The sequence below is a fragment of the Macrobrachium rosenbergii genome, chromosome 42 (genome assembly GCF_040412425.1).
Source record: "Macrobrachium rosenbergii isolate ZJJX-2024 chromosome 42, ASM4041242v1, whole genome shotgun sequence".
Classification (NCBI taxonomy): domain Eukaryota; kingdom Metazoa; phylum Arthropoda; class Malacostraca; order Decapoda; family Palaemonidae; genus Macrobrachium; species Macrobrachium rosenbergii.
In genome coordinates, this window is record NC_089782.1 from 43,013,143 (window position 1) to 43,037,838 (window position 24,696).

At 36.8% G+C, this 24,696-nt stretch overlaps 1 protein-coding gene across 9 annotated transcripts in view; it reads right to left on the bottom strand.

Annotated features, from left to right (window-relative positions):
- The window catches only part of Cbs (Cystathionine beta-synthase), a 194,974-nt gene that overhangs the window by 34,984 nt on the left and 135,294 nt on the right, over positions 1-24,696 (bottom strand). For 3 of the 9 annotated variants that reach the window (XM_067086264.1, XM_067086266.1, XM_067086265.1), the window contains exon 1: positions 18,891-20,032. The exons of 2 other annotated variants lie outside the window; for them this stretch is intronic. In XM_067086264.1, coding sequence (XP_066942365.1) covers positions 18,891-19,739 — 849 coding nt within the window. In that variant the 5' untranslated portion in view covers positions 19,740-20,032. Of the gene's footprint in view, positions 1-10,009; positions 10,156-10,989; positions 11,014-18,890; positions 20,033-24,696 lie in introns of those variants that run through there. 4 more of the 9 variants (XM_067086267.1, XM_067086271.1, XM_067086270.1 and 1 more) reach the window with 4 other exon arrangements.

Below are 24,696 nucleotides of genomic sequence, written 5' to 3' on the forward strand. Positions count from 1 at the left end.
GCACATCAGGCATGCAATGGGAAAATACGCAGGGCGTATTAGTCTCTCGTATGGATGCAGCATTAACACTATGCAGGATGTAATTACACTTGAATAATGGCACTTGCTTAGTAGAGGCTTTCAGCCATCTCTAAGAAAATGTACGGTTGTCTCATGAATGGTATAGAGGTTGGCGCTGTGTTCTTTTAAACGCATACTATGCACTTCCAAATACAAAAGCACTAACAAAGGCGCAATTTAATAATAATAATAATAGTGTTAAGTGTGTGGGAGTAATGTATGTCGCAAAACCGTTCAGTGAAAAAAAATACATTGTACTGTCGTATGAAAATCATACGTTTGTTTGAAATGTGTCTCCAGATTACTGACTCATGTATGTCTGATCTAAATTTTCTTTAATAATAATAATAATAATAATAATAATAATAATAATAATAATTACTGGGGCATAATATCACAATCCAAGGCAACTGTAATGGCCAGCATTCGACTCTCAGACCTTGGACTTGACAGGTAAGACTAATTTTACTCTTATTCATCTGTAAACGAGATACTTTTTTATTTTATTTTTTTCCTCTGAATGGGATATTCGATAATTATTGTTCCGCTTTGCCAGCCTGAATCCGGGTGAGATTTTTTCAAACTTGAGAAATCTCTTCAGTCCCAGTAAGTGAGCTAGGGTTATATACCTACAGAACTGTTAATAGATGCTGGCTCACTTTCTTCACGGAAACTGGAAATATGAAAGCTACGGATAAAGTGAAAATTAATGAAGAGCCACAACATCCCAGCCTCAGTCAAACATGGCCTTTGGTACGCATACTGATGAAAATCACTAACGAGTACTTCTGTCTTTGTCAAACAAGGCCTTTGGTAAGCATTCTGATGAAAACCAGTAACGAGTACTTCTATTTCCTATGTGGAAAGTAACATGTCTGATACAACAAACTAGGACAAGTCTTGATAAGGAAGACAAAACCTGAATACTCCAAAACCTAAACAGTTTTCTTGTTCCGGAAGTCTATAAATTTCTCTGAAGGAAATGGACATCACGGTGGCTCCTGGCTCAAGGAAACCAATTGCACATAAAGTAAGTCACCTTAAAATCCAAATAAAAGTTGCTAAATTTTCTCTCGAACCCCTTGTTTAGGAAGACACGGTACCATTCCCTTCAAAGACAAGTTTTCCAAATTCCTCTAGATTCCTGGTCACCTAAATTCCCTCAAGTTTCGAACAGAGATTCTCGTAATTCATTTGCAGATTCCAATACAGGGGCGGGTCTCAAAGCCACTTTCAGTGTATCTAGTTTGCACATTTTCAAAAAGCCCTTAACCACTTAAGAAAGTCCTTGGCCACTTAAGGAGTTGCCAAAGTTGCCCTCACTGACGAGTTTCCTCAGATCCCTTAAATTTCGGGATCACCAGTTAATGTCATGTTATAGCGAGAATTAATGGGACGTGGCTATCTATCTTCCACATGGAAAAATTGCGTACTGCGGTTTAATAAACCAGATGTGGGGCTGGAATCCCCACGGGGAATGAACGAGGGGCGACCTGGGAGAGCATAAAATCTGGACCTTAAATTAGAAAGCGGGTAAAATTAGCATCAGGTCGGCGGAATCTCCCAAAGCAAGTCACGCAACTCATCTGACAAAGTAGTCGACACGACGCCAATATTCGAAATTGCCTCGTGCGTAAAAAAAGATAGCAATGAAAACTGGTGTTTGGGAAGGTACCGCCAATTTGCGAGGGATCTTTACTTGTTTATTTCGACTTTTAAGTTTCTTCGGTCCAGACTTATAAGGAAAATTAAGCATTTCTGGTTTCATTCATCGACAACTACTAAAGATCTAAAAAAATTACAAACGAACCAAAGGAATGGAATATTTATAGAACACTTTATTTTCAGAATAAGATTTCAACTCCGCACCACATGAAAATATGTTAAAAGTCAACCCAGTGAAGTCGCTCCAGACCAGATATTGTAAAAGTTGACAGCACCATACAACAATACCAGTAACAAAATAAAATAATAAAAAATAAAAAAAAAAGACAATTATCTATCGAAATATCACAATAAAATTTTCCCCGTTCTAAAAACTAAATCTGAGCCAGAATTGCATTTTGCTTCAACAAACACAGAGTTGTTGACGACACCAGTGTATTTTTCCTTGCACTAGAAGACAATATTGTTATCCATAACAATTTATATTGAATCCCAAAACGTTTTAATAAGAGACAATGGTTCCCAACACGCAGTTTATAGCTAGCCCCAATCCCCATTTCCTTCGTAAGCCTGTGAAAAAACGAAAGAAAGAAAAGTTAAGACATCGGGCCCACCAGAAAACTCCCAGCATGCGTGAATCCCAAAACGAACGACCCGTATCGCAGCAGCCTGTAATCGTGTCTTTTTTTTTCTTTTCTTATTTTTAATCAACAACGGTCGAACATTACATCTTTTTTAAATGTTCTTCCCCAGTTTCCCGTAACAATCAATGAAGTCACGAGAAACGGTGCATGCGGAAGTAATTGGGTGAAATGCACACACACACATACACACAAACACTCGGTAATAACAGACGCGGTGCTCGTGCAACGCAAGATGACATGCAGGGTACGGAGCAAGGGCAACCATTATGCAATTGCGAAACGTAAACAACTTCGAAAGGATGGGAGTACCGTGGAATCACAAACACAGGCATTAACGAATTTCTCCCGACTCACGGTAGGTTTTCCAGGTAAGGGTACTGTGACGTGACGGGAGTTCTGTTACGGTCAACATGCAAGGGCGGGGAAGGGACTACAGGTATGTGCATACATACACACATTATGTACGTGTGGACATTCTCAAGACTTTTTTTTTTTTCATGCTGCTGTTGTACTGGTCGACGGAAAATGATGGCATGACACTATGCACAAAAATTCGATGATTCTTACGCATCAACTTAACAAAAATCCGAAGTTCTTGACAACCAGATTTCAAGAGTGGAAAGTTTCTTTTCGAAGGACCTATAATCTCGTTCACACGACATCCAGGCGTCTACAGTCTCCTTACTGAAGGGATAAAGGGAAAATATGAACTACCGAATAATAAATTTTATTCTTGATAATATATTTACCGAGTAAGAATTGGGGAGGTGTGGGGCAGAATTCGTAACGTACGTGTTTTAAAAACACTTTATGCATCTCTTATTTAGTTGCATTTTCTTCTTTATCTTATTTATCTTTGCTCTGTTTCTTTGCTGTTTGCATAAGAGTTCCTATGAATACTTTTTAAGCAAGTTAACAAAATAATAATCTCATTATCATGATATAGATTCCCATTGCATATGTATGTATGTATGTATGTATGTATGTAGCTTTATGGGGTTAAGGAAATCAATATTTTCATTTTGCATGAAAAATTTTTTAAAAGTATTAATTTTTTATCCTAAGCATCCCCTGTTGCTGCTAAGATTAAGTTTCCCTTGTACGAGCAAGGGGTCTTGCTCCGCAAACAGCCAGCATGAATACCCGTGAACTTTTTCCTCTTGTAAACAAAATTCAACCTTCATTGCACTTAAACCAACTACTGATCCATGTCCTCGAATTCCCTTGACAACTCCAATGAAAATTATCGAGAATCCCCCGGATGGCTTATCAGCACATAATAAGATTTCTGCCCTTTGCAACTATACATCAGTTTTTTAGCTTTGCACCAAGTTTGAATAGTATTATGCCCTGAATTATTTCCGTTTTCTATCTAGTCAAAATTTTCTTTGAACATTTTGTAGTGCATCCCAAGGGAAAAAAAGAGAAAAATGTAATATTACAATCAGTTTAAATCAATCTTTAAACACATCTCAGTTTCACTGAACTTATTTACAGAATATGTGGCACACCGTTAGTCGGACTTACTGTGCCTACTTCTATAACGCCAAATCCCACAATACTTCCAAGAGTGTAAAAATGCAGACAATCAATATATAATTCGAAACAGACCACGGTACACTGAGCTAGGTTGGGGTGACTATATATACTGTACATATACTGTATATACTGAAGTATTCAACGGAGCCAAATGGTAATATAACAAATGTTGTATCGTCATATTTTGTTATAGCAATTTGAAATTTCTCATCTGTCCTCATTTAAAATACGTACACGGGCGCACGCCAAGAGAAATAAAGCACAAATACGCTCAAAGATTGGTTACTTCTATACCACAGCTACCAAAGAGAAATGTGGTTTTCACAACAATATATCGCAAGCAGCGATACTGGTATAAAATCTATTCATGCTATGCTAGCTCGTCAATCTGTATGCACTCTCCTGCTTACCTAATTCTCAAGAGAGGGGATTCTAATATGCTTCTACTTGAAAAGAGATAGGAATTATTTTCTGAGCAACTTCTCTAACTATGAAAGAGAACTGATTCATCCTTGCTCGTACTAATGCTATCAAATGTACAGGGTGTGCTGAATAGAAATAATTTCTCTGCAAATCTTTCTTCCTCCTATTTCCATCCTACGGAACGCTTATATCCCTACTAACAACTTTGAAATTTCTCCAGCGATCCTAGGCACCATGTCATTCCTGCAGCCAGGAGTCACACCAATTATCACAAAAAAAAAAAAAAACTCAAATCCCTTGAAGGCAATTTACTCAAACGAGGCTAGACTATCTTCCTGATTGTAGGCAATACTGCGGAGGGTTCAAAGGTCGTTCATGAGCAACAGAGGCAAAGGACACGCCATTGCATCTAGAGATTGAACATATATACATATGGTCAGCCCCCAAGCCCCGCTCTCCACCCAAGCTAGGGCCTGGGAGAACCAGAGATTGGCTGCTGATGACTCGGTAGATAAAACACATGGGCTCCCCTAAGCCACGCTCCCTTGGAGGGAGCATTTCTGCTTACTTTACAAAAAAATAAATAATTAAATAAATAAAGCAATAACACAAGACAATTTCAGAAAATAGACAAACGTCTAAGGTAACAACTACAAAGGTGGGGGATTCTTGTAAAGCCACGATTTCACGTTGCACACTCTTATTACAAAAAAAAAAAATAAATAAATAAATAAACTTTAAATATCAATCATTAGCAGCACTTAACTTCAGTCGGTTCTAGCACTCTCTAAATATTATCATTATTATTATTGTGACAACGTGGTTTACCACGACCAAAGAACTACAGTTCTTGAATTACACAAGGCTCGCTCGAAGCTGTTATTGAACTGGAGGTGAAAACTGGGGCAACCTAATCTACAATCAATATTACTTGTAAAATTCTCGCCAGTAACAGAAAAAGAGACTTCTCTCTTAGAACCTGACAAAAGGGAATACACATAAATTTCCGGATTAAAGAATTTCCTTCGCAAATTTCAAAAGAATCTGACACTGCAGACTTAGATTTATGATAAAACTATTAACACATAAAAATAAACACACACGCACACACTAGCAGATAATACACTTTCATACAGGCCGGAATTATTACCTCTGCATCACGTAACGACAATAAATCGTATAAGCCGATACAAAAAAAAAAGAATTCAATTATAAATGAAAATGTAAGATCGAAAATCTGATACGAATCGAGTTTGAAAGTAAACGCCTTACCTTTTTTATCAATGCTGATAAGTAATCATTAATTCCTTCATTTCATTATTTTGGTCTAAGGTAACAACTACAAAGGTGGGGGATTCTTGTAAAGCCACGATTTCACGTTGCACACTCTTATTACAAAAAAAAAAAAAAAAAATAAATAAATAAACTTTAAATATCAATCATTAGCAGCACTTAACTTCAGTCGGTTCTAGCACTCTCTAAATATTATCATTATTATTATTGTGACAACGTGGTTTACCACGACCAAAGAACTACAGTTCTTGAATTACACAAGGCTCGCTCGAAGCTGTTATTGAACTGGAGGTGAAAACTGGGGCAACCTAATCTACAATCAATATTACTTGTAAAATTCTCGCCAGTAACAGAAAAAGAGACTTCTCTCTTAGAACCTGACAAAAAGGGAATACACATAAATTTCCGGATTAAAGAATTTCCTTCGCAAATTTCAAAGAATCTGACACTGCAGACTTAGATTTATGATAAAACTATTAACACATAAAAATAAACACACACGCACACACTAGCAGATAATACACTTTCATACAGGCCGGAATTATTACCTCTGCATCACGTAACGACAATAAATCGTATAAGCCGATACAAAAAAAGAATTCAATTATAAATGAAAATGTAAGATCGAAAATCTGATACGAATCGAGTTTGAAAGTAAACGCCTTACCTTTTTTATCAATGCTGATAAGTAATCATTAATTCCTTCATTTCATTATTTTGGTCTAAGGTAACAACTACAAAGGTGGGGATTCTTGTAAAGCCACGATTTCACGTTGCACACTCTTATTACAAAAAAAAAAAAAAATAAATAAATAAACTTTAAATATCAATCATTAGCAGCACTTAACTTCAGTCGGTTCTAGCACTCTCTAAATATTATCATTATTATTATTGTGACAACGTGGTTTACCACGACCAAAGAACTACAGTTCTTGAATTACACAAGGCTCGCTCGAAGCTGTTATTGAACTGGAGGTGAAAACTGGGGCAACCTAATCTACAATCAATATTACTTGTAAAATTCTCGCCAGTAACAGAAAAAGAGACTTCTCTCTTAGAACCTGACAAAAAGGAATACACATAAATTTCCGGATTAAAGAATTTCCTTCGCAAATTTCAAAGAATCTGACACTGCAGACTTAGATTTATGATAAAACTATTAACACATAAAAATAAACACACACGCACACACTAGCAGATAATACACTTTCATACAGGCCGGAATTATTACCTCTGCATCACGTAACGACAATAAATCGTATAAGCCGATACAAAAAAAAGAATTCAATTATAAATGAAAATGTAAGATCGAAAATCTGATACGAATCGAGTTTGAAAGTAAACGCCTTACCTTTTTTATCAATGCTGATAAGTAATCATTAATTCCTTCATTTCATTATCTTGGTGAAATGACAAACACGAGTTATAAAATAAATCTACCCATTTGATTGCATAATTTCAGCTAAATCCTATCACTAACACAGCCATTCATCTGATAGCAATGAATCTAAAAATGCATATCTTACACACCCTTATCCATGTGATAGCATAATTCTTATTACAGCATCCATCTCGCCCCTATACAAGTGACCTTGACCTAAGGGTACGATTCTTCTGGCTTGACAGTCGGCTCTTCAAACCACACCATAAATAAATGTGCCCATAAACATGCAAATGTAAAAGTAAGGATTTTACCGCTGGAATGAATACCAAGTTGTGCATGACGGCATTAATGTGCTTTTTTCTTCTTTTTCTTCAGTGAATCCCTTGAACTTCCCTTCTAAATACTGAACTGAGAAACATTTGTTGCATTCACTGAACTTCCCGTTGAAATAATGAACTGAGAAACATTTGTCACAAACTACCTCTGACAAGTGTGAACATTGTTTTCTACATAATAAAAGCCATAGAAAATAAAACGCATAGGGCGAAGGTAAATTAATGAATGCTCCCTCTGGTTACCAGAAAGAACCTGAATTATCTCACCGAGGTGAACATCAACAGCCATATCATATATGGCATCAAATTCCTGATGACAACAGCAGGTAATAGACAGAACCAACTATCAACGGGACAACCACAATACCCAAGCAGTTTTATTAATATCAACTACATGGCCCTAACAGTCAGAAAGTTCTTAAATAGCCAAGATTTTTTGAAGACAATGAAAACAAGGCACTAGGCCTAGGCACTAAGATCTTGGGGGAGGCATTCCTCATGGGAAAGGTGCGTTCCCCAAGGAAGGTGAAGAGTTCTTTATTGTAAGGAAACGTCTCGAAAAGACGATGCTTCCCTCAAGGAAGTGGGGAAAAACATGAAACTTTTGCAGGTGCCCAATTCTACAGCTTTCCGACCAGTCCAGACCTACTAAGAATACAGTAAAACTGTTGCTGAGATCATGTAGCGTCCAACGCTAGCTTTGGAAGTACCAGAAGAATAGGACATGGCATCTTAGGCGCGAGTGTCGACACCCATTCGTCTGTACCAGCACGTATATTGTGGGGTTAAGAACATCTTCTGAATGCGAAAGAAAATGAATAATCTTCAGAAATAAAGGACCAAAAACTGGAAAAATGTGTCTACAGTCACCACTATACCCGCCATTCGAAATCTCATGTACCAGCAAAACTTCAACATGTAGGAAATCAATCAATCAAACCATTCAGTCAATAGTGTTACCCATCTGGGAGGTAAGAACTCTAAAAATTACACATATTACTTCACGCAACTTTCAAACAGAATTCAAACGACACAGTCCATTTCACACCCTTGACAAGAAAGCCGTCTTCATTTCAGAAACTTATTTCGTTTCTTTAATATGGATGGAGATACAAAGAGGTTGGAAATATATCTTTAAAAACAGCAGAGCTAGAATTTCTATGAATTAATTGAGTGCGCAATTAAGACAAGTACAACATTCGACCTACTTAAACAGTAATCAACACACGAAATCAGAATGGGGTAATTTTGCGAGTGATTTTAAATAAGAGATTAATGGTCTTTCAAACGAGAAAACAAACTGTGACTCTTGAGTCTTCACTGCCACACACACAATATATATATGTACACACACATATATATATATATATATATATATATATATATATATATATATATATATATATATATATATGTGTGTGTGTGTGTGTGTGTGTGTGTGTGTGTGTGTGTGTGTGTGTGTGTGTGTGTGTGTTAGAAAAGGAAAATTATTGAGAGCATTAACGATCTTTCTCACTCGTTCTTTCTCTCTCCCAACCCCTTCATGATTGTCCACTTTGATCATTAAGGCTAATTATATCCCGAACTATCACCAGAGGATTCCTGCAATGATTCCTTCAAATTGCGATTAACTATGAAGGGTTAATGACAGACAATTAATGCTCTGACAATTAGTTTTTTCCTCCATGTGAAAAAAGTCACTGCAGTTAAAATGTATGCATGGAAATGAAGCATAAAAGACAGAGAGAGAGAGAGAGAGAGAGAGAGAGAGAGAGAGAGAGAGAGAATGTGCATAGAAATGGGCATATGGAGAGAGAGAGAGAGAGAGAGAGAGAGAGAGAGAGAGAGAGAGAGAGAGAGAATATTCACGTTCCCTGCGAACTGTCCAACACGTCCTGACCTCACCTGACAATCGATAAAGCACCCTATCATCCTAATCCCTTCTCACGAATCCCGGCACACATTTTAAAACACTTCCTACAAAATACATTGTCATCTCACTCAACAATGAAGTCCTACCTCGCGCAATCGATAGTTGAAAATGATTATCAAATAAATAAATAAATAAATATCTAAGATGTCAGAGTATTCGGAGGAAAGTAATTATACTGTAACTTTTAGCTCTGGCGTTTGATGTAACTTTTCGCCTAGAGCTGTCAGGGCAATGTTTTAAGTAATGTCATTCAGATTCCTCTTGGTAATTACAAGTAATTCGTAGACATGGATGACCCCAATTTGTGGTCTGTAGTTTCGCGGCATAGTTGTATAAACGATGCATGTGTTGTGTTTGTACTGCCCCTTACATACATACATACATACATACATACATACATACATATACATACATACATATATATATATATATATATATATATATATATATATATATATATATATATATATATATATATATATATATATATATATATATACACTACATAAATATGTATGCAAATACATATATATATATATATTTTGTGTATATGTGCGTGCGTGTGTTGGTAAACATGTGTGCACGCATGAGTGTACTGCAACTAAGCACAGCTGCTAAACTGGTAAGTCCTACAACAATACAGCTACACCTGTGCCTTCGATAACATACCACTACAAACATCCCACTTACACTGTGTTCCCCACAACTTAGGAACATTCATGTCATAAAATACCTTTACTACCTTTGACTTCCCCATGGCAGAACGACACACGCACAAAACCAATCAAAATCAATCCGGGAAAGCCAAAAATGACACAGACACAGCGCTTTGAACACGGGAAAGTTTCGAGTACAACTGAATACCTGTATAAAGGTCTGTACCTTCAAGGAGTTACACCTGGAGACATTCCCTCTTTAAATATACACCCAAAGCCCCGCCCACCTGGCTTTCAATTGGCCGGCATCACACAACGCCGAGCTCCAATTGGCTCTTGTAGGAGGCACGTCAAGGGAAGTTTCCGTGGGGCACTCTATCCATTATCAAAAGAAGAAGAAGAAGAAGAAGAAGAAGAAGTCCTTGACTTTATGTCACAACGACTACTGTGATCATTATCAACCCAAGAAGGGAGAGAAGATCTTCTCGAAGACAGAACACAGATATAAAATCCTTGACTTCTCTCTCGTTGCTTCTTCTTTTTATCTTTCGTAGAGATAAGTAGCCCGTATCGAAAGGTTATTTACGAGTCATTACGTAAAGTATTTCAAACCGTCGGGGATACGGTAATCTAACTGCGCAAGCGCATGAGTAGGCATACACATGACCTCAGCGAACTGCAAGGCCTTCTTCGAAAACACATTAACTTTCCTTCCCGCTTGCAATCTGCAATATTGAGCAATAAGTAAACATGAATCTCCATCATCTCGGAGGAAATACCAGGGGGGCTTGATATGAAATGATGACTTTCGAAAATGCGTTCACACGCGATGTTCTGAGGACCGGAAGTACTAGTGGGGTTAGTCCATATTAAGAGAAAATTTACCGGGGAAAATATAACGTTTCGTATGGAAATTCTAGACCTATGTTTGTCTAAAATGTTCACCAAATACTCGGTTACATCATTATTGAAAATAACCAACATCATTCCTGTTTAAAAGTGTTAATGAAAGTAACCAAAGTTAAGCAAAAGAAATAATGCACATTAAAAAACATACGTCTGACATAGTATGCGTCTTGCAATCGAGTGAGTCCAGCGAAAAAGCTTCAGTTCAGGCATTCACAAAGCTTGGGACGAAACTCCGTACACACCCTTACACAGCGCGAGAGAATCACTTCTGCAGCAAAACTAGCTGCAGAAGAAAACTCTGACGGGGAGTCAATTACGATCCAGGAACAAAACAGGAGCCAAGACCTCTACCCCCTAGCCCAACCAACCAACAAAACCCCCACCTCGAATGCAAAAACCCCCTTCCAACAAAAAAAAAAAAAAAAAAAAATATATATCACGAATATGGAAAAATATCCGCAGCAAAAATGTAAAATCAACAAGTAAATCTCAAAGCGCGGGCGCCGTAACTTCTCCCAAAACCCACGTTGCCAATTTTCCCTCGTTCCTTCCTTGGATTCCGTGCAGAGAAACAATACCATTCTCTGAAGGGTGGAATCGCCCGGCAGAAAATAGGAGTAGCAGGCATGAATAACGACCGTCAACTTCAAGAAATATTTCTCGAGCAAAGCTTCTTTTTTACAATGTAAGCTCTTCGATTATCACAATTAGTTAGAAAAAACATTGTATATTGTCGTCTAATCCCCAAAATGCGATGGCCATCCTTCATGATGATTATGAACAATGCGGAGCCCAGGCGACGCAGCAGTAACAAAATGTTAAGACTTGACAGGCAGATGCTTCAAGTTTGTTTTTTTATCTGTAAAAGAAGAATTCATGTTTTACTTTTTTATATATAAGAAAACGGACGAGGCGACATGAACGTCTGCATGAAAGAAAACTAAATCCCGAATTTTTGTTTGAACTGTCTGGGAATAAATACGATTCGACCTCAGTCTAGGAAAAAACAACTCGACCTAAAGGGGAGAGTCGATACCATCGATTTCATAATATTCGAAAAACGGGTACCCTGCACGCAAGATCATCGTGACATTCGCACTGTTCAAGAATCTCGTCAATACCATGAGAATTTCACCTGAAGGAGGGATGAACAACAGATGATCTCTCGTCTCTCTTTTTTTTTATAATATTATCCGGGATCTGTCATCCATAACTGAATAATTATAATATATTTGTAAGCTCTGTATATATTTTTACTAATACATTTTGCCTTTATAATCAAGATTATTACTGTGGACCCTACTGTAGATATATATATATATATATATATATATATATATATATATATATACATATATATATATGTGTGTGTGTGTATATATATATATACATATATATATATATGTGTGTGTGTGTATATATGCATACATACATACATACATAACTACAAACACATATATATGTTTAAATATCTTTTATATATATATATGTGTGTGTGTGTGTGTGTGTGTTTATTTGTCTGGTTGTCGAAACCGAGACCCAGTGCGTCGTTACGATACATTTTGGCAATATACCCAGGAAGATTTCGACAGTGTCCCAACCTGCCAGTTTCTGAGTGATAAAAAATGTGTTGATAGGGATTACTCACGGGGGGAGGGGTTATGCATTCTGTTTATTTTTTATTTATTTCAATAATTTAGCAGAAAAAAAATGCACTACTATTTCACAGAAGTGCAATTACATCACACGCCGTGCACATGTGGCATCCCACGAGTGGATTCGGTAATGGCACGGGGTAACCAGGCCAAGTACCCCTTTTTGTATATACTGATAAAAAGATACCAGTGTTTAATCATAAACTGGTGGCTACTGGTACGCGCGGGTCCAAGATGCACATGAATCAATCAACAATAGATTTCAAGAGCTAAGACCAATGGGTCAAATAACCTAATAACCTTTTCTGGCCTAAGCTCGATACCGGGCTTCAAAGCGTCAAAACTATGTAGGAGGGCAGCGCCGTCAGTGTGCCTCACGTGGTGTACTGTAAGCTTTACTAATGGTGTTCGGAGGTCCCTTAGCTGCATCTACTTTTTAGCCTCTTACTTCACCTCCATTCCCGCTTCTTTTAATCAGTCTTGCTGTCTAACCACTCCAACTCCTTTTCAATGTCGTAAGTGCTGAATGGTCGAAAGTGCCCCAGGGCTTGGCTTGATAACCTAAATTTCATTCATTTCAGAAAAAGTGTTAGAAAGGTGAGTTCAAAACCTCCACTGCAAATTTAAGCTCAGAAACAGCTGTATTGGGCAAATTTCTCACAGCATAAATAATAAACGAAATAAAGGTAATAAAGTCATTCTGTTTTTTTCTCTCTCGATGCACATCAAAACCCTGAGGGGGCCAAGAGATAAAGACGCAACAATTTCTCATCGCTGATAAGACTTGTAGGAAGATGGACCTTTATTTGGCTGATGCACTATCATACCCTATACTTTCTCGTACTTCTTCCTAATGAACACCATATTCTTTGGATGTTTGAATTTCAAGTCAGTGGCCGCTGTGGGCTTGTTCGTTTGAGTAGTTTTCATCTACTGAATAATAATAATAATAATAATAATAATAATAATAATAATAATAATAATAATAATAATAATAATAATAATAATAATTTTTTTCACTGCGAGAAGAAGTCAACAATACAACTGTTATCAGTTATTTCCCACTGAATAACAACAATATTAAAAAAAAACTTATCTCTGAGTATCCAAGAATGAAAAAAAAAGGCAGATATTACAAGTCGGTTTGACAGGACTTCCTTCACAGATAATTCTGAAGGAGAAAATCGCGCAAATGAAAGGTGCACTGAAGTTATCTTACCCCGTCCCACTTCTGTTTATCTTACGTGTCTATTTCGTCAGAAAATTCCATTATCATAAGCCTCTACAATGTTGTCCTCATGTTCCGATGCTGATTATCGCCACGATAAGGACTGGACTGAGATAAGGAAAAGACGACGTTCTAATTATCTACCTTGTCTCTGTAAGATGTGAAAGGTTGCTATATCTGTTCGATAAAATGGACATGAGGATGTAAGTGGCATTAAAAACATCGGATAAAAGCATTTTTAGTATTAAACGATTCCTTTCATTGGTCCTTCTGATTTGAGTAAGTTTTGTGGATCTTCCTGCATTTCGCGTCGACTGAATTTGTCGTCGCAAAAGTATAAGTTTCTTGCGTCATTCCCAGCTAACCTTAACAAGTGGCGTCGTACCCAGTAAAAAATAAAATTCTCACAGCGGTTTCATACTGATAATAACCTAAGGAAAATCCCACTGGGAACCCACACACACACACACACACACACACACACACACACACACACACACACACACACACACCAATTTTTTGCTTATATATGCAGACATTTAGGTATGTATGTATGAATGTATGTATGTGAATAAAGAAAAAATTCTCACTTTTGACTTCGGACAAATTCAGAAGATCCAAGACTGTCCCCACTTTTTTTCTCTCCAGATTCATACATATTATATAATGAGCACACCTTCATACTGATCAACCCTACAAGACCATTACTTGCTAATGTTAAATGTTAAATAGGTATATATGATACATATAAATATGTTAGATATTACTTCGCAGCATGACGTCACTCTAAACATGGAAATGTATACCGAAGAACCACGAGGCACTTGTCGCATGTTGCTATAGAACAATATCTACCCGTATCAATTTGTTATCTTGGATCTCCCGATGCACTGATTATGACTGAGGTCATTGCTTCAAGTTACATGAAACTATCTGAAGACGAAAGACAATATATTTTCTAAACAAATGGAGTTTTCAATTAAGTTTGGAAAGCCCAATCTTACACCCAACAACCCAAATCACGCCTTGACAGCTGAAGCATGAAGCTCTTGGTAATGTAGTTATGTACATATTAAAGCTGTATATATAAAGGAAAATTAAGTTTACAAATTATGGTGAAGATTGGCCTTCAGCACCAAGGCACTGAAATGTGTCAAAGGGTAAATGTGAAAAAACATTTAGGCAACAATAAAATACAACACTACAGTCTGTAAACTCCACATCCAGATGACTTTACTGGAGCCATTAAAAAACACAATTATGGCATATACAGTTCAAGGGTAGATACAGCCTTCATGAATGATTATACAGATACAGTTCAAGGGTAGATACAGCCTTCATGAATGATTATACAGATACAGTTCAAGGGTAGATACAGCCTTCACGAATGATTATACAGATACAGTTCTAGATACCTTCGACAATGATTATACAAATTCAAGGTAGATACAAATACAGATACAGTTGGTTCAAATGATTATACTTTCAAGGTTGATACAGCCAAATGATTATACAGATACAGTTCAAAGGTAGATACAGCCTTCAGATGATTATACAAACTTCAAGGGTAGATACAGCCTGACGAATGATTATACAGACCCAGTTCAATAAGCCTATTTAACGACATTCTACCTGGCGAGATGGTGTGTTGATTCAATGGTTGTAAATCAGTATTCTAAAGCTCCTAAGAGGAAGACCTAAACATGATGGTTGCAGACCTAAATAGCTCTACAACGACATTAAGTCTGTTGGTAGTGACCTCTTGGAAGCTCAAGGAAGGTCAGATGCTCAATTAGCCTCAATTTTGCGATCCCTCTCCCTAATGAGCAATGAACACAATACAATGAAGTCAAGAGCAACTTAATCTGAAAGTAGCAACGCACAGCTAATCACACAGAGCAGCTGGTAGCAATCAAGTGTATCAAAAGCCTTCCCTTAAACCTTACGAAATGCTACCAAGGACTTTCAGTAATTTTTCGTGTGGCAGAAAACCTCAAAACTCTTCAACAGGATTCCATATGACGAAGGTTCCCAACCTAAATGAAATTCTCCTCAAATGCAATAAAATATTTTGTAATAAAGGGAGCTAAACGGGAAGAACTGAACAAGATGATTTACGATCACCGGTATATCGTGCTTGTACTGCACCGCAGGATGCTAACCAGGTAACTGCTATTCTTTCAAAAAGTAATAAGGTTACCACTTCAATTCAATTGAGATAGCAACACCGGATATCATCGTGAAAGTGCACGTAGACGCCATGGTGACTGGAGACCACAGTTCAAGTATCAAAGTTTTTTTTTTTTTTTAATGTAAATGTTTCTCTTGTGTTACCTATTTACCGTCCGTTACTTTAAGGAAACTATAAAAATAAACCGTATTTGGGGATAAAACATATGCCACCCCTAAAAGGTAAATGTCTGGGTACCTATATTAAACTAAGAGTAACAACTACATCTGTGATCACTGCATCCCAATGTCCAGAGGTCCAGAGATTATCGTACTGTAATTCACAAAGAGCTGACTGACATCACTTCAAGATAATGAGCATCATAAATGTTATTAATAAGGAGTTTTATTGCCAGCATTATCTCAAAAGCACACTGGGCTGCAAGAATTTTTAATTTCTTCCTAGAACACTGAAATCCTTTTCATGCTTATCTGTGCAATGATGGAACTACTGTATATGTCTAGCTCATATAGTTATGTGACCAGTTAAGACAAGATGTGAAGGAACAGAGGTAATTATCGTAAGGAGTAGCTGAACTCCAGAGCTCTATTGGGTGTAAGAATTAATATTTCCTAGACAGGATATTGGTCAGTATTTTTATGATCTCCCAGTGCACATCTTAGATAAGACTTTCTATACTACTATAAAGGATGCAGAACATTAAACATTTTGCCCTTAGCAGATTGAAAATATATGGGGCCACATAACTTACTTGGTGTAGAAATTATTAGGCAGTGTCTATTCCTACACGGTAACCAACGTCTAGGTTCCTTAAGTGGTATCTTCTCACGAAAAAGCTATGGGAATACATGGCCAGTTCATGCTACTGCGGCAACTTATAGCAATCAGCTACTTTATTTACTGATTTTTTAAAGAATATCATTGTAAATCATCCTTGTTACCATTCGCAAGTTCCCGAATGTTGATGTAATGTTGTCAAGCTACTTGACAACGCCACTGGGTACGAATCGACTGGTGCCCGAGTTGACCAAGGTACGATTTGACTTGGGTTCGAGTCGACCAGGTGATGAGTTGACCTGGGTACGAGTTGACTCGCTTTTTGGGATACAAATTTTAAAGACAATCACATCACAAATCTCAAAACACGATCTACGGCAACAGCTGTTTACAAGACGAAAGTAAACTCACGACCACATTTCTACACAACGGCAACTCCCACCCTCACATCTTGTTACTTTGCAAATGGAAGTGTTTCATTTCTAACTTTCCAATTGGAACGAAAAGGGACCCTTCTTATACTTAAGCCATTAACCAAAAAAAAAAAAAAAAAAAAAAAAAAAAAAAAAAAATAATAATAATAATAATAATAATAATAATAATAAAATAAAATAAAAACTACACACGAAGAATGGGAGGGTAATGCAAATATTTTCCACGGGAGAATATCAAGTTTGTGAACCTAACCCCTCGACACCCACCCCCCCAAAATAAAAATTACCCATTTATGCATTGATTTTGCTCGAAGCAAAGAACGTTCTTCAAGGTTCTATCGCCGTAAGAAGTCTCCGATGACAATAAAAGGGCTTTCTAGCTACAAAGTACATTTGACTACAACAATCTACACTATTTAAGTCTGGATAAAACAAATTCTTTTTTTAATAAAACAGAAAAACCAATTTGTTTTAAAAAGCTTTTCCATACCTAGAGTATTACTACATAGATAACAAATTAGTACAATACATATGCACATATACTGTGTATGGAAGTAGATATATATACTGTATATATATATATATATATATATATATATATATATATATATATATATATATATATATATATATATATATATATATATATATATATATATATATATATATATATATATATACATAACCAGGGTCACACAAACTTACTCGACTTCCTGAGATACTTCAGTGGCTTCACTGCTTTCATAAAAGAGAAAAATATTAATCAATCAACTACAGACACCAAAAAAAAAAAAAAAAATCCTCACCGAGAATAATTTTCCTCAATAAAACCACATCTTACACAAAAAGTCAACAGTTACACAGTTCTTTAGAAGACTAGTAGTACTTGTACAAAAAGCCTTATATTTTTCTCAGATCAAACTCTGAAGAATTCAGATGCTGTCCTGACAATGCTATGGTGAAGTGCAGTTTGGTTTTGGTCTTCCAGTAGTGTGGGCATGCAAGACTAAGTGTGAAAAAACTATCACAATACATCGTCCGAGACGTAACGAGGTCAACTCTCAATGAACTTTTACAAGGTCAAAATGAAGTTTATGAGGCCAGCTTACATTGAACCTGAGATGAACTCTCACTGAATTTTTTTTTTTTTGAGAGGAACTCTCACTGAACTTTTTTTTTTTGAGATGAACTCTCACTGAACTTTTTTTTTTTTTGAGATGAACTCTCACTGAACTTTTTTTTTTTAGATTATTTCGATAGACTGATAAACTTCCAACCTGTTGAATGAAGCACAAAATCTTCAGCTTTTGTAAAGACTTTGTTTTTCGATTTCTTAGCCCTGAGAGTTGACCGGACGATATAATTCACGATATACCGTGATAATCACCTTGTGTCTTAGCTAGCTAATTACTGTACGCTACACTTACAGTAATGTGAAAACAAGGTATGATTAGTTGAGTGTTTTAGTCAAATTTTAAAATATAATATATATATACTGTATGTGCATGTAAAATGTTACAATATGACTTCTCAACGATTAGTTCTGTATAAACGGAAGAAATAAACGAGATATCGGATGATAACATCTTAATCCATAATCAAAACGGAATGTTTATAAATGAGTGCTTTAAGGATTTTAGTGTGGGATATTAAAATAAAAGAAATAAGTGGAAACGGACAAAAAGTAAACAACAGGATGATATTAATAAAATAAAACGTAATGAAAAAAAAAATATATCATCTAAGAGATGGAGGTGGACATACCTGCCGTCTTGCCTCCAGAGCTCTGGTCTGAGATTTTGCCTCTGGAGGTTTGGTCTCCAGAGGACTGGTCTCTAGAGGACTCGACTCCGGAGGACTCGTCCCCAAGAGACTCAACCCGAGAGGTTTGGTATCCAGGTATTTCGACTTGTACAATCTTTCGTCTAGAGGCTTCGTCCACGATAACCGGTCGTCTAGAGTCAAGGTGGAAGATGGCCGATCATCCAAGAGACTAGACCTAAACGTTCTGTCATCTAATATTCTCGAAATGGATGATTTGCCATCTAGAAGGCTGGTCCTAAAAGGTCTGTCCAGTGTACTCGTCCCGTACGGCCTATCGCCTAGACGGCTCGTCCCATACAGCCTATCGTCCAGACGACTGAGTCCGTACGGTCTGTCGTCTAGGTCTAGGGTACTCGTACTGTACGACGGTCTATCGTCAATGGGTTTTAAACTAAATGGTTTATCCTCTAGATATCTGGTCCCATACGGTCTTTCGTCCAGAGGGGTGTACCCGTAAGACGGCTTTGCCTGATACCGGTCAGGTGAAGGTGAAGGCCTCTTGCCGTGTAGTCTCTCGTCCAAGCGTCTCATCCTCTGATAGCTCTCCTCTAAGGGGCTCGTTCTCTGGTAAGTCTCCTCTCGAGGTTTCATCCTCTGAAGCCTGTCCTCTAGAGCCCTCGCCCTCTGAAGTCGGTCCTCCAGAGGCCTGGTCCTCGGAAGTCTGTCCTCAAGAGGCATTGTCCTCTGATATCTATCCTCGAAGAGCCTGGTCTGGTACAATGTCTGGGGACCAGACATGCCGACCATGGCCTTCAGGTCTCCTAAGTACACCTTCTTGACGGCTGCCATCACCCAACCCCCAAGTCTCTTCCTTGGTCAGCAGAGCTACCGTCGCTCGCTCGCTCGCTCTCTCTCTCTCTCTCTCTCTTGCCCTTTGTACGACACCCTCACATCACGCCCTCGCGCCCACCACCACTTAACTCTCGCGCCTACGCATTTCGCTCTCTCTCTCTTTCTCCGTTATCTGCGGACTTTGCAGAATCAAATCAACGCCTCAATACACAAGTCTGTACCATGAAGATTACATAATCCTCAGCCCGTTTCAACAGAAACGGGTGAGAAAAGATGACAGTAATATCTACCTTAATCATAAACAGAGCAAAAAAGGATGTACATTAGGATGTGCAATGGGTTTTCAAACACACATAAAGGACTTAAGATTAAGGTTCTTTATCAAATACCCATCTGGGAATGCTACAGGCAATAATATGGGAGCTATAACAATTAACATAAAAAATATGCTGCACGGGGTAGTGCAGGGGGTAAGGAGAGATAAAAGTGTACACAACACAGACAATGGTATAATTACTCCTAAATGACATGAAATATTAAAAGAGCTAAAAACGTCAACGTTTCTAATCTAGAAAAATCTTCATAATCAATATTTAAAGTACATCAAACTCCATACACTCTCAAAAATGGCCGATCAATATTTTTCATGTATTTTTTTGCTTAAATTGTCAATGTTACACCAATGCCCCAAATTACCCATTATAACCACAATAAGCAGATTTTTTTTAATAAAAAACAATATATATATATATATATATAAAACCTTCAACTACAGGTGTGTTATCCTCAAAACCACTTTCAATAATGACAGGGTTCATGCGGTAGTAGGGTGGTACTTATAAATGCTTCAAATTGCTTAATTTCAAAGGAAGCACCTACCCTTTACCTTTGTAAATTCACTAGCTCAGCTTGTTCGACACACAATTATCCCCGAAATTTTATAAAAGCAATTAAAAAACTATCCCAACAAGAGAAACGGCTGGTTCAATGACAAAATAACACGTATATCCAGAGTAGATAAAAGCGGGAGTAATTTGATTATTTTTACTGAATGCTGAAATCTTTATGTCGAAATCTACAGAAGACGAATTCCAATCGATTACAAATGCCGGCAATGGAACACTGTTTTTACCCACAGTGTCACTGTGACACCCATTATGAAGTTCTTTGTGTTATTAATACGAAATGTAAACAATGGGTTAAGGTCTGAGCAAGGTTAGATTTCACCAACGACATTAAAATAATGGGAGGGGAGCATATGCGGTTCAGTGGCGTATTTTGATAAATGTTTAAATCAGTGGTGCACATCAATTCCCAGGAAAAAAAAGTCAAAATCCGAAACCTATTTATTATAAGTCTTTATTTTTGTCCGAAAGTTCTGTGTATATATTTTTAAAATTAATCTAAAGGTTCTGTTTTGACAGCCATGCTGCAAGCAACAATTAAAACTTTTCTGGATATTCAATATAGTATTTCATTTCACACTGCAAAGTTCTATGTGGAAAGTCTTGTCAATATTCAACAAAAAATAACCCTCCACAGCTTTTCACTTTCCTTTGCAGTTTCAATACGGAATTCTCTTGAGTTATTGAATGACATTTCTGTACCTATCGACATCTTTCGCCTTCCCAGTAATTAAAGAAAAAAATTTTAAATCATAAAAGAATCTCTCAGATTCTCATAGTTCTGAGTTTGGAAGACTATTCTCTGAGCTATGGCAATTCTTTGATTTAATTTCTTGGAGGTAGTAAATCAACGCAAGCTACTGAAGGCATTCAGCCTACCAAGGAAATTATGCGATTCCTTGTTGTACTATTAGGCTATGTTGTGGGTCTCAAAATGCTACTTATGCAGCATCATACCAAATTCTTCCAAATCCACAGAATGCCAAGCTTAGATGTATCTACGTTAGCGCTGAAACTGAAACGCCTTAAGCTTTATTTACATAATATAACCTTCCCTTATTCAAGAAGTATACTTGTAGCTTTATCGAGAGTTCTTCAGCGAGAATCCACTTTTTTTCTGTTGTATTCCTTTTGTAACATTTACTTCTTTCGTCTCTTCACAATGAAAAAATAGTATGCATGCAGTTAACCAGAAAGTTTCATGTGCAAAACACACACATCAAAAAGGCTGGTTATATATTTTTTAGTTCACTCTTACCTAAACCATGGTGGGATATTTCAAACAACCAATATTCTCCCAATCATAGGATCTTTGGGAGGAAGGAAGGAGTTTACTGTAAAAATGATTTCAAGTCAACATGCCCCTGTTCCTTCTATTACTGTGGCTGAAGAGTAGGTCACCTTCCCAATTTCATTGCAATTTCTAGTTACTAACAACCTCGGGTAAAAAATTCAAGGCTTCATCCATTTTCTGCAAGAGAAATGTCCCCTAAACGGAGGAATAACTAACTAACACAAGACACCTGCTTTTACAAGTTATCTGTTATTGAAACTTCCGCTGTGACTAAAATTGTCCATAACCAAAACCTTAACATTTGACCTTTATGATTTAATAAAAAAAAAAAAGGACCAAAATCTCTAAGAGCGGTATATTTAAATTTACATTTTTCTGATACCAGCAATTTATGTTCTATAATTAACCAAGAACAGGAAGCTTAGTTTCCCTTACTAAGCGATAAACCTCGTTCAGGTATTATACATTGTCATGGAGAACACATCAAGGAAAACACAAACCAGCTTACCAATAAGCAATGAATTCAGCATATAGAGAACATTATGTCCCAACCACAACACTAGCATACAAATCTCGATATACAGATATTACATTTTTATATTACGAACCACGTTCTAAACCCTCGCATGGACCCTGATATGTAACACCTTTCTAGCATATCTAAAATGCCTGAAATAACGCAAATGTGGCGATTTCCAAAGTGGGAAAACAAAATACCTAAATGCCATACCTACAATGGCAAAATGTATCCCATCTACTTATAATCTAAAATGTCAACTGCATTCAAGGGTCTTTGTCGAAATTCTATCATCGCCCAAGCGCAGGTCTTATGTAGTGCCTTCATCATTTCACAAAAGTATCAAACGAGCAAGAACAATTTCAAGTGTTTATTAATACTTCAGTTACAAGTTAATCAAGTTCAAGGTTGGGGATCTTATGAAAGATCACATAACGATGATAAGAAAGAAGAGAAAAAAATGACAAGTATGGACTAAGAAAATAATATGTGCTGCAGTGGTTCTCACTCTTTTTTCAGTGATGGCACCCTAACTAATTACTGTGGCACCCCTTCTTCACCAGCCCACCATATCGCATGAATTAACTTCTTATTTAATGAATAAAAATATTACATATTATCCATACTATGTATATATATATATATATATATATATATATATATATATATATATATATATATATATATATATACATAGTATGGATAATATGTAATATTTTTATTCATTAAAATATGTGTGTGTGTGTGTGTGCGCGTGTGTGTTAATATATTACAGCAGACACTGATAATATTTATATGAAGACTTCTGCCAACTTCTTTTTTTTTTACAAGTGTTCACTGAGATGATCTAACCAAGACAAAACTCATGACAACCTTGCGGCACCCCTAGGCACTGTCCGTGGCACCCCAGGGTGCCACGGCATCCAGTTTGAGAATCACTGCGAACCGCATCCCATCTATAAAACTACGTTTTACAATGATAACAAGATCACCACAAAACGACGTAACAGAGTCAGTCAACATGAAAATAAAAAAAATAAATAAATAAACAAAAGCCTCTTACAAACTACGCAGCAACGGCACCCAGGTCAACGCCACAGTTAAAACAAGGGGTGCCAACCAGGAGGCACTCCCCCAGCAAAGGTATCGTCCGACGACACGGGGTCGCCGTTCCCGAAGCCAAGTGATAGTGGAGGTCAGGCGGTTCGTTCCTCTCAGTACTCCCACACAAGTAAAATATATATATATATATATATATATATATATATATATATATATATATATATATATATATATATATATATATATATATAAATAATATATATATATACACATATACACACACAAATAATATATATATATATATATATATAATATATATATATATATATATATATATATATATATATATATAATATATATATATATATATATATCATATATTGTAACTCACTTAACTAGAGTACAGAGACCGATCTTGGACGGGAAAAACGATTAAGACTTTTTTCCCCAAAAACAACTTGTGATATTGTTGGCCTCAGCATTGAAATAGCTGCACGGTAGTTGGTTAACTGTAGCAGGTCGTAGGGGAGTAAGAAGAAGGACCTTTGGCTAGCAACCTCACTCTAACACTTGCTGAAAACCAGCTGGCACCTTCAGGGGCCACACTTTATGAGAGAAAATACGGAGATATATTATGGGACACTTTTTACGTGCAGTTTTTTAAAAAGATTATATATTTTTCTTTGCTGCAATCAGGAAAGAACAGTATGTGACAATTTCAGCTGGGTTCCTGTAGCATACAGAGAAGTTGGACAACTGGGATGAGAAAGAGGCGATAGGTGACTGGAGATGAGTGGAGATTTGTGGAAGATAAAATACATAAAAAATATATATAATGTAGAACATACTAGTCACCTTTTGTCTGATATGTATGTAATTGTAATTACCACATAAGAGTGGAGGATTTTGCTATTTTACAGTACTTTTACCAGACCTTTGAGTTAAAAGAACCCTTCTCAGGCTGGCCTGAAGGATTAGTTAGCAATCTTATGTGTAGTATTTATTTGTGGTAAATAAGATTTTATGTAAGGAATCTGACAGAGATCCTGAGCTTTGGAGGAAAAGATGATGATGATGATGATGATAATAATAATGATAACATTTATTATCTTTTAAAAATCTACCTCTGATACTTTTCAGTTTCCCAAGACTGACATTTATTTATAAAACATACTA